Here is a 17,484-nt window from a genome sequence, read left to right on the forward strand (position 1 = left end):
AGAATGGAGAAACCAGCTCAAGTGCGCTAGAATTTGAAATTACACAACCGGAAAAAATCTGCCCCTTCCTTCAGACTTCCTTACAGAGCCCCTCCTCCAACACACACGAATGCGCACATGACCAATGAGGGCACGAGATAAGTTTGTGCACAGATGGAAGGCTGACAGGCAGGTAGGCCATCCAGTTATTTTAGCCGGGCCGGCTCAGATGATTGGTCGTGCTTTTTACAGTATTACGGCTTCCACAGATGAAATATTTTTATGTATTTATTGTCAAAGCATTTAATGTATTCATTGCTATCGGGATGTTAAGAGCATTCCATGGAATATAACAAAAAGTGTTTCTGAAGTGAATTACCTACCCCACCTTTAAGATTTTATTAGCCACTGTTGACTGATATTCTTTGAGCGCTGGCTCGTAATTTTAAATTGTAAAAGGGAAAGCTGTTAGTGGTGATCCTACAAGAAGTTATGCCAAATAAGTTGCTCGTTCCATCTTTACGGAGCTTAAATAACTGTTATGCAATGAAAATAAAATTCCAATATGCTAAAAAACTAGAATTTTTGTTGGTTGTGTTGTAACACTATAATACTTTTGAATACCACTTTCTGACTTTAAAGGCAAAGTAAATGAATTGCTTTACATGTTGTAAGTAAGTCTTGAGTCTATTTGAAAAACGTGACAATCCCATAGGACAATCCCCAGGGACCCTTTTTTATTATTACTCCAGTGACCTGCAGGCGGCGCTAATGGGTTAAGACACACAGGGATGCACCGCCAAATACATAAAGGAAGAAGACTGCAAGATAACAAACATTTGCAAGGAATTAAGGATTTAAAACACTTTAAAAAAGTGCTTTGCACATGTTTAAGGTGAAAGGAAATGTGTTCAACATGCTACAACACAACATGCGTTTGGTAAGTAACACGAGGTTTAACATTTTTTTTTTATTGTTACAGTTCTGCATGTTTATATTCTTTGCTACCAATTTCTGAAAACAAGCATCAACTTGAAAAAACGAACCCCTCGCAGTTCAATTATATATTTCAACAATATGTAGACGGGTATGATGTATATGTAGTGGATGGGCAAAGGTGGAGAAGCTGCTTTGTTGAGAAAGGATGGGAAATGTTTTCCCTAATGTATGTTCCCTTTTCCTTTTTACTGATTCTCTCATTGATCCTGAGCATTGAAACATGGAAGTCTCTTAGATAATTAAAGCTTGTTTACGCAATTTATTTTAGAAACATTTTTGTTGTAAACTCTGTCTAATGAGGACTCTACCTTCAGCAGTTTTTAAGGTTGGCTTTGAGAGAGTCTGAAGCAAAGGGCAAGCAATATTGTGTTTGGATACTTTTGAAGTCTAGCCTACTCTTGCTAGTCTCTTCAAGGGCAATTCAACTATAATGTAGGTTTTTGCTGATCTGTTTCATATTCTTCACATTTGTGATTGAGAAATGCTGTTTTTATGTCCGATTGGCACTGGTGGCTTATACCTTCAGCTACCATTGCTTGGAAAATAATATATATATATATATATACATATACATATATACACAACGCAGCTCTTTGATCGCAGAGTTTATCCAATGATGACCCAGTCAAATAAAGACTATCTGACTTGACTGTCTTTTACTAAACACTACTGATACTATCCCAGGTATTTAGCTAGTTCAGAGAGAATAATCAACATTGTGCATAACAAGATAGAATCATAACACCTCTATCAGCTGACGCCAACAGGCAGGAACAGGGAGACACTGAGAGCACAGCAGCCAAGGCTACAGGTGTGTGTGCTCAGTCAGGACAGAACTGATAAACTGGGTCACAGTTATGGGCCTTGGAAAATATTTCCCCAACAGTAAGGTTGCATGGTAAAATCCTCAAAGTACTCTATGGACCTTTGATATAAATAATAATGGACTCATTTTCTTAGTGCATGATATCTTGGAGCTGCATTGCTTTCTTACCACCTATAGTATGATTATCTGTTTCCATCATACACTGTGTAAATCCTATAGAGTCTTTCACTCTATTCAGTCTGAATTTAGCATGCAGACACTTTATAAATGCCAGAGAACAATATTCATCCTGGCTAATAAAAAAAAAGCTAATTTGGCAAAAACTGCAACACAAATAAAAGAGGCATCTGCTTGCCGAGTAAACTTTACTTTCGTATACCTTCAAGGTAAAACAAACCCTGTTTTTTGTGTGTGTTTATGTGAGAATTCCCCGTGGACTGCTGTGAATTTTCTCAATTGTAGCTTGAGTGCACCTTAATGTGTGCGTGGCAGCAGGACGGCAGGAGGTCGCTCTGTTTGGGTCAGAATCGACTCTCAAATAAAACGCTCAGCGCCGAGCCTCAAACAGCTCCTTTTTTGTCCCAAGACGTGCGGCCTTGATACAAACATTCAACATATTCACAGCTGCAATTTATTTTCCACAACGTAAAAGTACAAGACAAACAATGGTGATTACTTTTCAGTGACAGAAAATGTACGTTTTCAATCTGCCTCTTTCACTGAAATAACTCAGTGTGGTGTTTAGTTGCTCATTGGACGGAGAGCTTGTGGAAAAAGGAATGAATTAATGAAATGTGGTGATGAAAATTTGAGCAGCGACAGTCTTGTAGTCAAAGGGTGTGTATGTGTGTGTATGTGTGAGAGAGAGAGAGAGGGATAAAGTGAGAGACTGCTGATCTTAAGGGACTTGGGCAATTCCAGTAGAGAAAAACTGCCCTGAACACCACATATGAACACACACATGTTTGTAAATATACATTTATGAGGACCTTCACTGACATTAAGTCATCCATAAACCTTCACTATCATAACTACACAAACTGTGTGTGTTAACTATGAAAATCCTTTCCCCTCACTGATGTTATGTAAATGTTTTTAGACTTAACTTGAGGGTTGATTAATAAAAAACTATTGTCTGACTTATAATATAGCCATTTATATACGCTGATAGTTTTCAATCAAAACACTTTTTTCAATTCAAGGGGGAAATTACGTTTCATGTACATGGTGAAGACATGGAGAAGCTCTAGATGCAATTCTTGTTGGCAATAACAATCCGTAAGCCATCAAAGGAATCGTTGTAGTCAGATATATCCTGATGCAGGTCCATAAGGTGCAGCCGTGTTTATATAAAGCAAATTAAACTACACTCAAGATATTTTCTCTGACTCCTAGCTAAAGCTGTAGCTAGTCCATTTCATTCCTTAAATCTGGACCCAGCTCTCCTCCATCGTCTCTTCGGTTTACCCTGCATCCTCCGTGACCTTCTCCATATCTCTGTGGCGATAGCCGTTGTTCCGACCACAATGCTAGCCAACTTTAGCGCGATTTTCTTCACCCTGGTGCAACAGCAGCAACTCGGAAGCTTAAACATAATTACTGGCAGAAGTTAGTAACAGAAAATAACAAGGAAGATCAAATATGAAAGCTAAAAGTTGACATTTGAATATAGCATGAGCAACTGCAACAGGCTGCATTGACGGTTGGATATTCTCCTCAAGGCAAGGCAAGTTTATTTAGCACCTTTCAACACAAGGCAATTCAAAGTGCTTTACAAAAATGAAATACATGAAGGCATTAAGGCACTGCCCTGTCAAGCACTGTGAACATTTGCGCAGTGTGCATTTTGACAACACCACATGCCTATCGTGTCCTCACATCAGTGACAAAGGCTGCTGTATAGTTACTGAAGCTAGCTAGCAACATTATTGTGTGTGGTAGCAAAACATTTATCTGACATCTTAGCATGTAACCATCCACCTGTATTCTTATTTGCGTGCATCTGCATCCTGCTGCTCATTAAAACATTGATTGCACAATATTTCAACTTGTGATATAAAAGTCAATAGTATTTAAACACAATCAAACATCTAAATCCAGGTTTTAACCCTGAAACATCCCTTAGAAAAAGGTGAAGCCAGGCCAACATGTCCTAAATCCCATGGTTTTACTCTCCTCAGCAAAATAAAAGCACATGCATATAGAGTTTACATACAGACAGACATTCTTTATCATTCTCTTCTGTCCAATCTGTTTATGTAATTTACATTAAACGTTTTTCCATTGTCTCTTTAAAAAACCATCAGGCCTGTTCAGAACAGCCTTACTTAACCTCAGTACCTCTGTTAACACACTCATCTGTTCTTAAGCCACACACACACACACACACACACACACACTTTCCACTCTCAGGTCCTCTGAGCCCCCCTGAACATTAACAGGCCACCACAGCACGCCTTCTCCATTTAGGTCCTCCAGTCCCCCTAAATGCACACACACACACACACACACACACACACACACACACACACACACACACACACACACACACACACCTCTTTCCTCTCCCTCCATCCAGCGTCTCGGAGGGTTTGTGGAGAGAATTGTATTTGTTTTTTCTGTAGCGCTGCCTGTTTCTGCAGACAGTAGCAAACCGCCTGTGTGTGTTTGCTAACAGTGTGTGTCCACAGTTGTTATGACGGAGTGTATCATGTAGCAGCCTCAGTATCTGCAGCCTTTAGGTTTAATATGTCTCACAAGCCTGAGTGTGTTTGACACTGTTTTGGATTGGCAGGAGCTGTTTTTGGTCTCCGGGGTATTTACAGTTTGAGTGACATGTTGTGGGATGTTTTTGCCAAAACTGCACTGAGTGTGAGGAAATGCCAGTTGTGTCAAAATCTTACGTTACATGAAGGGCTTTACTTACCTCATATAGATAGCTCTTGTTTGTATGTTTTTCAATTTGAAGAAAAAAAAAAGAGTAAGTCACACACTCAGAATGAGGAAAAACTAAACATTAAGCATCTACTTTTAAAAAGTATAGTAACACTTCTGGTTAAACATTAAGGTGGGATGTGTGTGTGTGTGTGTGTATGTGTTCACACGAGTAAAAAAAAAGTATGTCTCTGAGTTTGTGGATGACTCAACTGCTGTCATAATAGGTGACTAATAAATCAGACTTTTGTCATTGTATAACAAGATCTGTTATTACTTCTGTTTGAACTTTATCCAATCACAAAAGCAACACTGTCGTGGATATTGAATTTATATTCTACGGATAATTGTATTTAAATGGGATAATTATTTCCCTTACTAACTTTGACACCAGAGAATATGTGTCACTGTACATGGTAAACCATGGTTTGTATAAAGCAACAACAGTGCTTTTGTCAAGGTTAGGGAACATTTTTGTTGAAATTAGATAAATGTATTGCTTTTGTCTCAAGTTTCTGTTAATCTTGTCATGCTTTAATTGCCGCATGCACGTAATTGATTGCAAGACTTGTAGGAAAATATATGAAATTCGATGGCAGTTAACACTTTGCAGATATATTCATTTAAAACATTTCTTCACTTTGGTGATCACAAACTACATTTCAGGCAGCATTTTGTAGTGTATTGGGTTAGCAACAGGGGCGGACTGGGACTACAAATCAGCCCGGGACTCTCGACCGGCCCACTTCGGTACCGCCGGCCCACCTCGGTACCGCAAGTAAATACCGCTAGTAAATTGCCGACGGGGGGGGTGCGCTATTGACTTATCCGACCGGCCCACATCGTCCGACCGGCCCACTTCAGTACCGGCCCATCGGGATTCGTCCCGAACGTCCCGATGGCCAGTCCGCCACTGGTTAGCAATATATATTTTAAAACTTATAAGTGGTGAACAAACATAATTTCTGGGAGACTGAAAACACTTCTATAGCATAAATAGAAAATGAAAAAAGATGAAGAGGAAACCCTTTGTAACTACAATCTTATAAATAATACATTTGGTGCATTTACTGTAGTTTTTGGTAGTGAGCTCTAGTTTTGAAGCCTTTTGCTTTTAGAATAAGAGAACTTCGAGTAAAATATGTCTTCATTTTTAAATTAACATGGACATGATTACTTACTTTTATTAAATCAATGATAGTAACATAACAGGCCATGTTTGTGACAAAGATGGCTGTGAGGATTTCACCTTTGCCTTTTGCTCTGATTTGATCTCCTCGCCTCTGCATTAAGTAACATATCAAAGGTAATATTCTATTTATGGACAATCATTTCATCTGTGTTTACTCAAAAACACCTCACACTTCGTCAGGTAACATTTCCAAAAGTGGTTAGAATCGTTTAATGTGTACATTTAACTTCAAATCCAAGCTATTTTGATGTAATTCCTCTTCTCTTCTCTCTTGCCCTGGTAGCATGCAGACTTAATTTAATTTCTCCCAGTGAAACGCTCTGTTCTAGTGCAGGTTGTGCTGATGCGGCTGACACTGTTCCACTCTGCTGCCCTCCGATCTAACATGGCAGCGACATTACCATCTCTATGTAAATTGCTCTTTGACACAGACACAGAGGGAGGGTAATGTGGGATAGGGAGTGCAGAGTGTTTATCAAACCTCTCAACCTCCTCCTTATACTCCCTGACAGGACAAATTACAACAGCCACTAAAGAGAGTCTGTTGTAGACAGAATAAAGACTCTTTCTTTGAGAGGAGAAAGTGAGTGTGTGTTTAAATGTGTGTTTTCTCCTCAACAAAAACGGGCCTGTTTGCTATCCTGGCTCCAAAATGGTTGAAACAAGCTCACAATTGATCTACACTTTCATAAGATCTGTAAACCCACCTGTTTTTTTTTTCATTGCAGCTTGGCCATAACAAAAATATCCCTTCTGTAGGCCTATGTAGCATTTAGAAAGGTTTGGCTTATGTGAAGCTAACATAGTACAGTTAATGGTTTAGCTTATTTGAAACTAACGTAGAAGTACTCACAATGGTTTGTCTTACTTGAAGCTAACGTAGTAGCACCTGCAATGGTTTAGCCTAATTTAAGCTAACGTAGTAGCGCCTGCAATGGTTTGCCTTACTTGAAGCTAACGTAGTAGCACCTGCAATGGTTTAGCCTAATATAAGCTAACGTAGTAGCGCCTGCAATGGGTTGCCTTACTTGAAGCTAACGTAGTAGCACTGCAATGGTTTAGCCTAATATAAGCCAACGTAGTAGCGCCTGCAATGGTTTGGCTTACTTGAAGCTAATGTAGTAGCACTGCAATGGTTTAGCTTAATATAAGATAACATAGTAGCACTGCAATGGGATGGCGTTTGAAATCTAATGTACTTACAGCATTCTTGCTAATTTAAGTTTGTATTTTTATTGTGCAATTATTGTAATTCCCTTTGGATAAAAGCGTCAGCTGATGTTTTCTCACAAATGTTTTAATATATGTTTTACCCAAGATCACAATCCTCGGTCTGTCTGTGCTAATCCCAACACAGTCTCACGGCATTTCGTGTTATAGTCACGAAATTAATCTATTGATTCGTGTTCACCAACACGATTTTCCCATTTTTTTCGTGTCACACAGAACGATTTTAAAAGCAATGTAAATAATAACAAATTAGAAGGAAAAACAGATAAAAAAAAATACAGATTTCAGTATTTTGACACAGAACGATTTTAGAAGCAATGTATTTCTATTGGTAGTATGTTTCGTGCCTGCACCAAATAATAACAAATTAGAAGGAAAAAAAGATGACAAAAAATACAGATGTCAGTATTCTGAGGCTCTGAGCCCCATTTCTTTTCCTCGCGGATGGCAAAAAAACTCAGACATTATACAATTTAAAATAAAAGGGATAGGGTTAGGCTTAGGGTAAGATATTGAGTAAGAAAATGTGTTTATGAACCACACAGCTTCCGGTCTTCCAAGACCCGACCGGACAAAAAGACGTGTTGCAGGCACGAAACATACTACCAATAGAAATACATTGCTTTTAAAATCGTTCTTTGTGACACAAAAAAAATGCGAAAATCGTGTTGGTGAACACGAATCAATAGATTAAATTAATTTCGTGACTATAACACGAAATGGCGTGATACTGGGTTGGCTAATCCATGCACGTAATCACTCATTTCTGCAGGAATGCAATACCTATTTCTATTCCTTTTTTCCCTTGACTCTCAAAGATTAAACAAGAGCCGTGCTCACAACCAAAACAGGTAAAGACAAGCAGATATTAACTAGACAGGGCACTTGACAGAGGTTTTTCAAATACAGTACAGAGCTTTTTCCCCCGCATCAAAAGAAACAGCAGCATTGAAGGCAGATCTGTGTGATTCTCCAGCAGATGAAAGTGAATATGTAATTAACGTGCTATAATTGCTGGCAGTCTTTCTTTTTATTTCAAGATGAAATGATGCGAGCTCTCTCCCAAGCCGAGGTCAGGGGCCCGAGCCTATGCAATACATATTTAATGTAGAAAGACAGAATGTAAACATATGTGACTGCTGATATTGAGCTATACTGTATTTTAAACATCATCCTCAGCGTCGGCTGCTCATTTCATCCTGTGAAATAAATTAGTCAGTCAAATAAATCCACGCACAGCATCTTTGCACTGCATTATTTATGACTTTCAATATGTCATTAATAAGAAATGTTTCTTATTTTCAGTTTGCAGGGTCTCAATTCAGATAATTATTGTTCATTGCCCCAACTTCAAATACAATTCGTAAGCCAGACCACAACTAGAAATCACTCTACTTAACATAAAAGTAAATGGGCTACCTCTGCTTCGTGTGCTGACGTGGTTTTCGTGGTTCGTTCTTCATTTTGAAATTGTTTCAGTACCATGACGCCATGCTCTGTAAACCTTGTCCCAACCACCTCCTTGCATCACAAGCTCGCCGTAGACTTCAAATGCATAAATTGAGAATGATTTAGCTTATGAGTTGCCCCTTCGAATCGACACAGGCCTAAGACAAGACAGCATTGTTGGACGATGTACACCCCAACATATTGTGGTGAGAGATGGAGCCAAAGATATGAGATTAAGCCGAGCTTTCTGGGCCGTCCGGTGCTGGCTGCAGGCATGAGATCATCAGCTGTGGCTCGGGTGGTTTGGCAGCGAGGGGCCGTGTATAAGTTGTGGCAGGAGATGACAGAAAAGTCATCAGAGACGTTAGCGGCAAAAAAAAGTGTGATGGTGCAGACACTGGCAACGGTTTGATCCTTAAATGCTTTATTTGATGGAATTAAGTCAACAAGAGTCATGCTTTGGAAGCATTTGGGGGGCGAGATCCTTCAAAGAATCAGAGAGTATTTATTCACTACATTATTATATTATATGATAGTTTTGTGCAGTAGTTAGTCAGTAGTACCAGTCGTTAGGGAAACATGAGACATCCCAAATTAAAAGCTAATACATGGTCTGTCTTTATTATTGTACTACATTTATTGGACACTTGAAGAATGTTTTTCCTTTCTTTAAATGTAGCAAGTCATTTTAGCTACAGTTTCTTTTTATTTTCAGCAACTTAAAATGTTTATTTGACATAATATTATGTTTTTGCAGTCAATAGCTGTGTACAGCATTGTACAGTACTGACTGAATTCATTTTACCTCACCTACCTTACCTTACCTGAAGAAGCATTCAGCCTTAAACGAGCAGTAAGTGACGTACAGTAACTGTAAGGACAACACTCGTGCAGCTCCTCCAAGGCTTGACGGAAACTATCTCTTCCACATCTCAGATCTGTCAGTGCAACCAAACAATTAATTGCAGTTGCAAAGTATTTAATTTAAGATCAACAATGTCTCGGTCAATCAGCCCCTCCCTCCTCACCTCGAGGCCTGAATCCTGCATGTCACCCTCTTCACATAATGAGGAGACAGCGGGTGTCATGTCTGGACTCGGCAATCTGTTACTGACATGAGAGTTAGAGTATTAAATGGACTAACTGCAGGCTTTACTGTCGAGGAACACCGGTGTCTGAGCCCAATGATTACCGTGGCCCCAAACAAAAATGACATTTGTCTGACAATAAAATTGGATACTAACCTGTCTGAAAGCTGTCTCCATTTGCCTAGAACAAACGTGAGCGTCAGCAAACAGTTTGACACACTTTCCCCTTGAATGCAAAGAGAAGGCAAAGCCATCCTCTGGCTCACGGTAATGGCCCCTCATTGTTGGCCGCAGAGGATGTGGCGCTATTCATACCGGTGGATGATTGAAAAGAAAATTGAATCCCCTTTGATGTGATAAATGTGTCTATTACTGCATTTGCACACAAAATGTCTGTGGAAATTATAGTGGGGAGGCACGGCTCAGAGGAGAAAATACATAGGGATGGCATATTGGCTAGCTTTGATTGGAGCTGAAATATAAATATACTGTACCGGTAGATGTAATGAGTCCAAGCTCCCTGATTTTTTTCCACAGGAACTTCACAAATGAAAGGCCTTGAGAGCCTCAATTGTGAGACTATATAAAAAGGTTAAATGTCTGCATAGCTCTCTCTCTCTTTTCTCTTCAAAGACATGTGTGATAAAGGACACCAACAACTGTTTGCCGTGTAATAAAAGGACATTTTCTCTTTTCAAAAACTTCTGAAAGACGGCAAGAAGCCCGGAGAAGAAAGGAACCACGGCTTTTGTGTTGCAAGTGTTGTGCTGTGAAGGACAAATTCATTTGAAATTGTTAAGACATTTAATTAAGTGGTGCGATTTATATATTCATCAAAATGTTCTCTTAGTGGTACATAAAATAACCCTTTTCTTGCCATTTTGGAAATATCTGGAATGCAAGTATAATACAATTTGCATTTTTGCACTTTTTATAATTTGTTCAGTTATCCATGTGTACAATTTCTAAACACATATGTATCTAATTAACATTTTTAAGTATTTGTATTATAATAATTTAACCAATACAAGTTTTTACTTGATTTACCTCAATAAGACTAAATCTCCTTTTAGCAGTGCACCCAGTGTTCGAATTACCCATTTGCTTTCAGGGGAGCCCTATTTTTCAGTGCACATCCTGCTACTAAATATGTCACACGCACGCTCTGTTGACTGGCGCAGCAGCGGGGATTCGATCAATTGCTATAAAATCACTCTGCTACTACTACAGACGGTGTCACTATAGACGGTGTCACTACACCGGCGGCTGTGGCCGTTGTTGAAGCCTCTTCAGGCTCCGCATCGGCAGGCCTCTCCCTCGGTGTGGAGCTGTCAAACTCGACCCGCTTACAGCCGGCCAACTAAAAGTTGTTCCGTTCACGTTGTCATTTTTAGACTCCTTCGCTTCTTTGCTTGTGAATCCAAAAGCTGCGACGCTTGGCTGTTTTCGTTTTGCCATATTTTTTATTACAAAGCCAGAGTTAAAAAATATAGCAATATGAACATTTCAAATACCGCGCCGGCATCGCCACCGTAACCATAGCAACGTAAGTAGCGTAAAGAATGCAGCGCCGCCACGTACAGATGGCAACACCCAGAAATATTCACAAATATAAAACAAATATTCAGAAACTGTAATGAACAATAACTATTATTTATTTCAAGAACTGTTATTTACAGAAACTCAACATTTCTAATCTGTGTGACACAAATATGCACGATTGTTTTGGGCTCCCCCTATTTATCTCAAAGTCGGCCTCCCCCTGGCTCCCCCCCATTTCGAACAGTGAGTGCACCTCAAATTGAGTCTTCATTGGCATTTGAGGTATATAGTATCTAAATAAAACCTCATAAAATAATGATTTGTGTCCTGAGTATCCCATTTCATGTCGCAAACCTATTTTAAAACACTTCATCAAAAACTTAAGTATTAAATGTTATAAAAAGTAGGAACAACTCATGACAAAGATTTAGGCAGGAATTACAACGGATAAAAGGTAAAATTAAACTAAAACTATATACACATTCTTCTTCTGGATCATTATAACGACTGTGCACTCTCAGTGTGATCTTTTCTTGTCCGAGAGTCTAGATGTCTTGAGAACTTCTTAAGAACTTCTAATTTGAAATGCCGAAACAATTCATCACATTTCAGTTTTGATCTCTTTCATTTGAACTCATAATTCATTAAATGCTGCTGCTATTTGAAAAACATCATGGCCTTAAACCATCTCACCTGACCGACCTCAAACAACGCCGTATCAGAAAACTTTAACTTTGATCAGGAACGCTTTATGAAGCGGTCAGTGTACAGTAGCTACAATCAGATAGATAGATAGGTACTTTATTGATCCCAATTTGGGAAATGTTTGCGTTGCAGCAGCATAAAAAACTCAAGGCAATGTACATAAGAGATAAGATAAGATACATAATAAGAGTTCACGCCAAAGAGTGTGAGGGTGAGCCGGATGGAAATTGGACCTCATTTTGCTGTCATTGGTGACCCCTGACTATTCTTCTAATGCCACCATAAGGTCTAGAAAAAAGAGAAAATATCTACTTGAATTAGATTATTTATCTTATAGCACTTTCACTTAAAGCTCTTTCAATCAGAATTAGAAAACCTTTATTCTGTATGAAATGTAATCTTCTTCTCTTCTCTTTTATTCTCCTCCTGTACTTCTTTTATTCCCTCATTTCTGAATAGACTTAGCTCATGGATCCAATGCTAGTAGGACTTGAGTGAAAAAGACTCTTAGTGTAGATAATGTCAAGAAGTCACGTGAAGCTCCAGAAACATTAACTCAGTTTTGGTCGTCTTTAACGCTGTCTTCAACACAACTGCTACTTTGTTGATCCTTTCATGAATGATACATTTTCAAGGCCTGAATGTCAATGTCTGTTCTCCATACCAACAATCAAGAGGAACAGGTAAGAAAGGGAAGCCAGACGTACAGCAGGTGAATCTGCATAAGTGTCATGACAGAATACGTGCCTGGGTTATTGTCTGTTGTCTCTTTTTCTCCCAGCCTTTGTTCAGCTGTGCTTGAGAGGTACATGCAGTCACACAAACACCGACTCCACTTCTCCTTTCTACTGCCTGACCCTTACATTTTTAATCGAGACACTCATCTCTCTTTCAATACACAACATCTTTGATGATGAGACGCTCTTTGATGGCAAGTGAATTTCATTTTCGTCTAAAAGCTTGCAAAGTATTCGGTTCAAGACGATCACCGCATTCGTGACTTCTAGGCAATTACTGTAATGATGCAAAATGGTAAACATTGGCCCAACATCTAAATAATTTAACAGACTGAAAACATGCTGCTCCAATGTTTATGAAATTCGTTTTGTGTTTACACAGTGATCATGTTGAAATGTTCCATGGCATTGAGCTAGCAGGGAAGGTCGTGTTTGAATTAACTAAATCTATGATATTTAAATGGCTTCTCTAGTGACTCGGTTCAGACAATAGACTCCACCCGTGTTAAGTCTTTGCTCGTGCAGCCAAGTGTAATGCATCTGAAAATTATTTACAGAAGCATAAGTCATCTTATTGGCATGATTTTCGGCGTATGCTTGCTTTTAGGTTCAATAAAGTAAACTGTAATGTAAATTCTGCTTACAGCCTTTGAGACTGCATTGATGTTTGCAGCACGCTCAGTTTAATGTTAGATGGGGCATCAAGTATCAGAGAAAATCACTGCAAAGAGAGCTCAGTTTATGGAGAGAAAATATGTTGAGCTCCATTTGGACACAAGTGTCAGGTCTTTGTGGTTGGTAGCGTTGACTGATATCTGTTAAATAGGGTTTTAACATCCCATATGTAAAAGTTAATTGATTACATGTCACTTGAATTTTTTTTTACCTAGTCATTTTGAGTACAGAGAAGGTTTTTTTGTTCAATTTTCCCTGATTTCTTTGCATTTTTCAGTAATTTTTTTAATTATTATTATACATTTTAGCATAGTAGTTTGCCCACATCAAACACCTGATCAAGAAGTTGTGAATCTTCAGGCAGAAAAGATGAAAACACCTGTTCAAAGTTCCAGTTTCCTGTACATAGAACCATGCCTGTCCTCTGTTCCACATGTCTTCAGTCATTTCTGGACCCCATGACTCGGACACTAGTTCTACCAAGGCTTATAGAGTGGCGAAGTCCCTCCCCTTCCGGTGGACCTCCATGGGACCTTATTTCGGAAAAGTTATGCATTGAAGTCAATGGAGAGAGAAAGATTATCTTTCGATCCCGTTTGAATTGTGCCACGAATTACACATATGATGTTTGTCAATTTAAAAGATAATTTTGCAAGTCAAAAAAAAAAAATGTGTCGTAAAACTGTGAAGTAACACATTTGTTTGTGTGAAACGCTCAATGAACTACATCTCTGGTCAACAACACACGTCACCAAGATGGCCGTCACTACCGTCTTGTCATCAAAACGATTGACTATCCTCACTATCACCACAATGAAACACGTCCTGAAGAATGTCATGCAAAGCTGCCTGCCTGCCTTCCTTTGATTCTCTCTGAACTGCCTGGTCGTTTTAATGTTTAATGTCAACCATTTGTGCAGATAGCATGAAGTAGAGAAGATCGCCGATGCTAACGTTAGCGTTAGCATTTCTCCCCCGGGCTTAAATGGTGTATTATAGAATGATCACACCGGTGACAGTACTATTCAAAGGGTTCACGAAATATGACTACTACTCTTACTGTTTAACATTTTGGGTTACTTAATGTTACTTCATGTTAAGGCTAATAAAAATGACAAGGCTGTAATGCTAACTAACGTGCTAGCTACTAGCTAGGTAGCTAACTTGATCAAGCCACTCCTGGTCCTTTCATCAGACGGGAAGCAAAAGAACGAGCAAGACCCATTGCTGGTATAATAACAACCTGGTACTAAGCACACAGGCATCTTGTTAAAGTTATCTTATCTTAGCCAGCGCCATATAGATAGATTATATCTATATTGCGCTGATCTTAGGTATCTGAATGGTGGAGGAAAACAATTGTGACATCACTTACGCGACTCTGGGATTTGTAGTCTTTCTAGTTACGTATTTTTCATAGTCTTATATTTCAACAGTTTTACGACAAACTGTGACTTTTTTGACATGGAAATTATTTTTTAAGATTGACAAACATCATATGTGTAATTCATGGCACAATTCAAACGGGATCGAAAGATGAGTTTTCTCTCCCCATTGACTTCAATACATTATTTTTCCGAAATAAGGTCCCATTACCCGGAAGTAGGTGGGCGTGACTTCGCCACTCTATTAGAGGTAAGAGTGGTAGGAGAGGAGTGGAGTTATCTTTGTATTTAGGCTGCAAGTCGACAAAGGTGATCAAATGCTGATGCTAATAATGATCCGATTCATTTGATATTGATTGTCTGCCAATACCGAATCCTGATCCGATTCTTCTATTTCCCAGATAATACAGCTGCACCGTGTAGCTGCTCTATTTGTTTTTGCCATTCTAATTCATCATAAGCAATTGTTGACTGTAACGTCTATGCCAACCAACGGTCATTTATAATGTATTTTACCATACTTTAACGGTCAAGTTCTGGCAACCACAGCAGCCCAAATGTTAAAGGTAGGGTAGGTAAGAATGGAGAAACCAGCTTGAGTGCGCTAGAATTTGAAAGTACGCTGCCGAAAAAAATCTGCCCCTTCCTTCAGACTTCCTTACAGAGCCCCTCCTCCAACGCACACGAACGCGCACATAACCAATGAGGGCACGAGATAAGTTTGTGCACGAGATGGGAGGCTGACAGGCAGGTAGGCCATCCAATTATCTGCCGCGGGCCGGGGCAGATAACTGGTCTAGCTTTTTACAGCGCCACGGCTTCCACAGATGAAATATTTGTATATATTTATTGTCAAAGCATTTAATTTATGAATTGCTATCGGGATGTTACAGTAAGAGCATTCCATGGAATATAACAAAAAGTGTTTCTGAAGTGAATTACCTATACCTTTAACGTAAATGTCAAGTTTTCTTTTTACAGTGTATTTATATCTGTACATTTATTTTCAGTTTGCTTCAAGAAGTGGCTTCAACAGACAGCATACTATGCTATGCTGGTCTATGCTGTTTTTTTTAGCTGGACAGGATGGCTGGTTTAGCTGGTTTAGCTGGTGCACCAGCTAAACCAGCTAAACCAGCCATCCTTGCCAGCTAAAGTGTCCAAACCCCCTCTAAACCAGCCAACCATTCCAGCCTAATATTTACTGGCTGGTCAGGCTGGTCAACTTAGCAGCTAAGTTGGTCTAAACTGTTTTTTTCAGCAGGGGGGGCAGCATAGACAGGTATTTTCTGTGTTAGAGTTGTACTCGCTACATTGTGTACTTTGAGGGTTTGTGACTTTGCAGACCGTTTACATGCAAAACAAGCTACATAACACACAAGGGGACGGGTAATAACCGGAAAAGCATGACATGGGACCTTTAACACTACCCCTGCCTGCTGCAGAGTTCCCTGCAGTGGTTAATATGTAAACTCTGCACGAGTGTGGATGGAGATGCCCAGAGGAACATTGGCCCCTGATAAGCTGGACTGCTGAGTCACTGGACACACAACTGGACAACTTCAGTCACCTGTAAACACCGCCAATGGCTCTCCAAATGTCCTGACAGAAGCAAATCACCACGCTCTGCTGTGGATTATTTTGACTTTTCTACCTCTTTTCAACGTTGCTTTATTAATTTTCTTCTTGTTTAAAGATTAAACCCACGGTTGGCCTCCAAAAGTTTGATCCAAGTGGCCAGCGTTCGGAGGATGTTTTGATGGTCTTCCAACAGAGTAGAGTTTTGTTTCTGAAGATTTCTGGACCTGAAGATTTCTGGACCTCAAACTGTTTCTTAAGGCCTAGTATCTGCTCATCTTGTTGAAGATGGACAGTAAGAGTGATGGTGCTAGGAATCAGCTTCTTCATTTTGACCTTCATATTGACGAACATAAGCCTCATAAAGGAATCCTGGATCTCCTCGGCAGACTCCGTCCTAATTGGGATGCACAGGACATTCAGATGAAGGCAAGTTGATGTTTTTCTCTCAGTATTTGCGATTCAATAAGTGTATAAAAGATACACTTTCTCAACAGCATTATCTGTTTATGATTGCATTGCCATATTGGTTGTTATAGGTTGATTTACTGAAACTTGGTTGTTCACGATCACTGCTAATCCTTGTATTGTACAGAAAAACACTTCTCAGTTGTTAGAACTCTTTAGTTGGATAGTGTTCATGTTATTGGGTGTTTGTTCATTAGATACCCCTTATTAGATTTGAACTACGTGAATTGGATTAGGAAAAACTTGACAAACTCGTAGACCTCCCAACTCTACTTTCTATTACTGAAACTGCGTAGTTAATGAATGAAGGTTTCCACGTTATGTTGAGGGGTTTCAGGACTGTGTGGGTGCGCACCTGTTACAGGACAGAATACTCTTGATTGGCTGTGCTGAAATTGACTCTTCAAGCATCATGTCTTGTTGCATAAAAGCATAATCAACCAAAACAAGTTATATCACCTTTGTATGTAACTGAGTAACATACAAACTACATTTGTATGTTAGATAATACTGACAATACACATTTCATTTAAAAACTAAATCATTTTCAACAAAAGCATGGACAATCTACATTTTTAAGTTAAAGGGGACCTATCATGCAGAATGCACTTTTTGATGTCTTTTATACATAAATATGTGTCCCCGGTGTGTCGGGGAACTCACGCAGCGTCAGAAAATAAAACCCTCTCTCTTTTCC

The 17,484-nt window shown here is 39.3% G+C and overlaps 1 protein-coding gene across 4 annotated transcripts in view; it reads left to right on the forward strand.

Annotated features, from left to right (window-relative positions):
- Window positions 1–795: 795 nt before the first annotated feature.
- LOC117497218 (ethanolamine kinase 1-like) overlaps window positions 796–17,484 on the forward strand; it is a 53,377-nt gene continuing 36,688 nt past the window's right edge. For 3 of the 4 annotated variants that reach the window (XM_034149096.1, XM_034149095.1, XM_034149094.1), the window contains exon 1: window positions 16,361–16,748. In XM_034149096.1, the coding sequence (XP_034004987.1) occupies window positions 16,608–16,748 (141 nt within the window). In that variant the 5' untranslated portion in view covers window positions 16,361–16,607. Of the gene's footprint in view, window positions 920–16,360; window positions 16,749–17,484 lie in introns of those variants that run through there. The other variant, XM_034149097.1, reaches the window with a different exon arrangement.

Source organism: Trematomus bernacchii, unplaced genomic scaffold, assembly GCF_902827165.1.
Source record: "Trematomus bernacchii unplaced genomic scaffold, fTreBer1.1, whole genome shotgun sequence".
In the NCBI taxonomy this organism is placed as follows: Eukaryota; Metazoa; Chordata; class Actinopteri; order Perciformes; family Nototheniidae; genus Trematomus; species Trematomus bernacchii.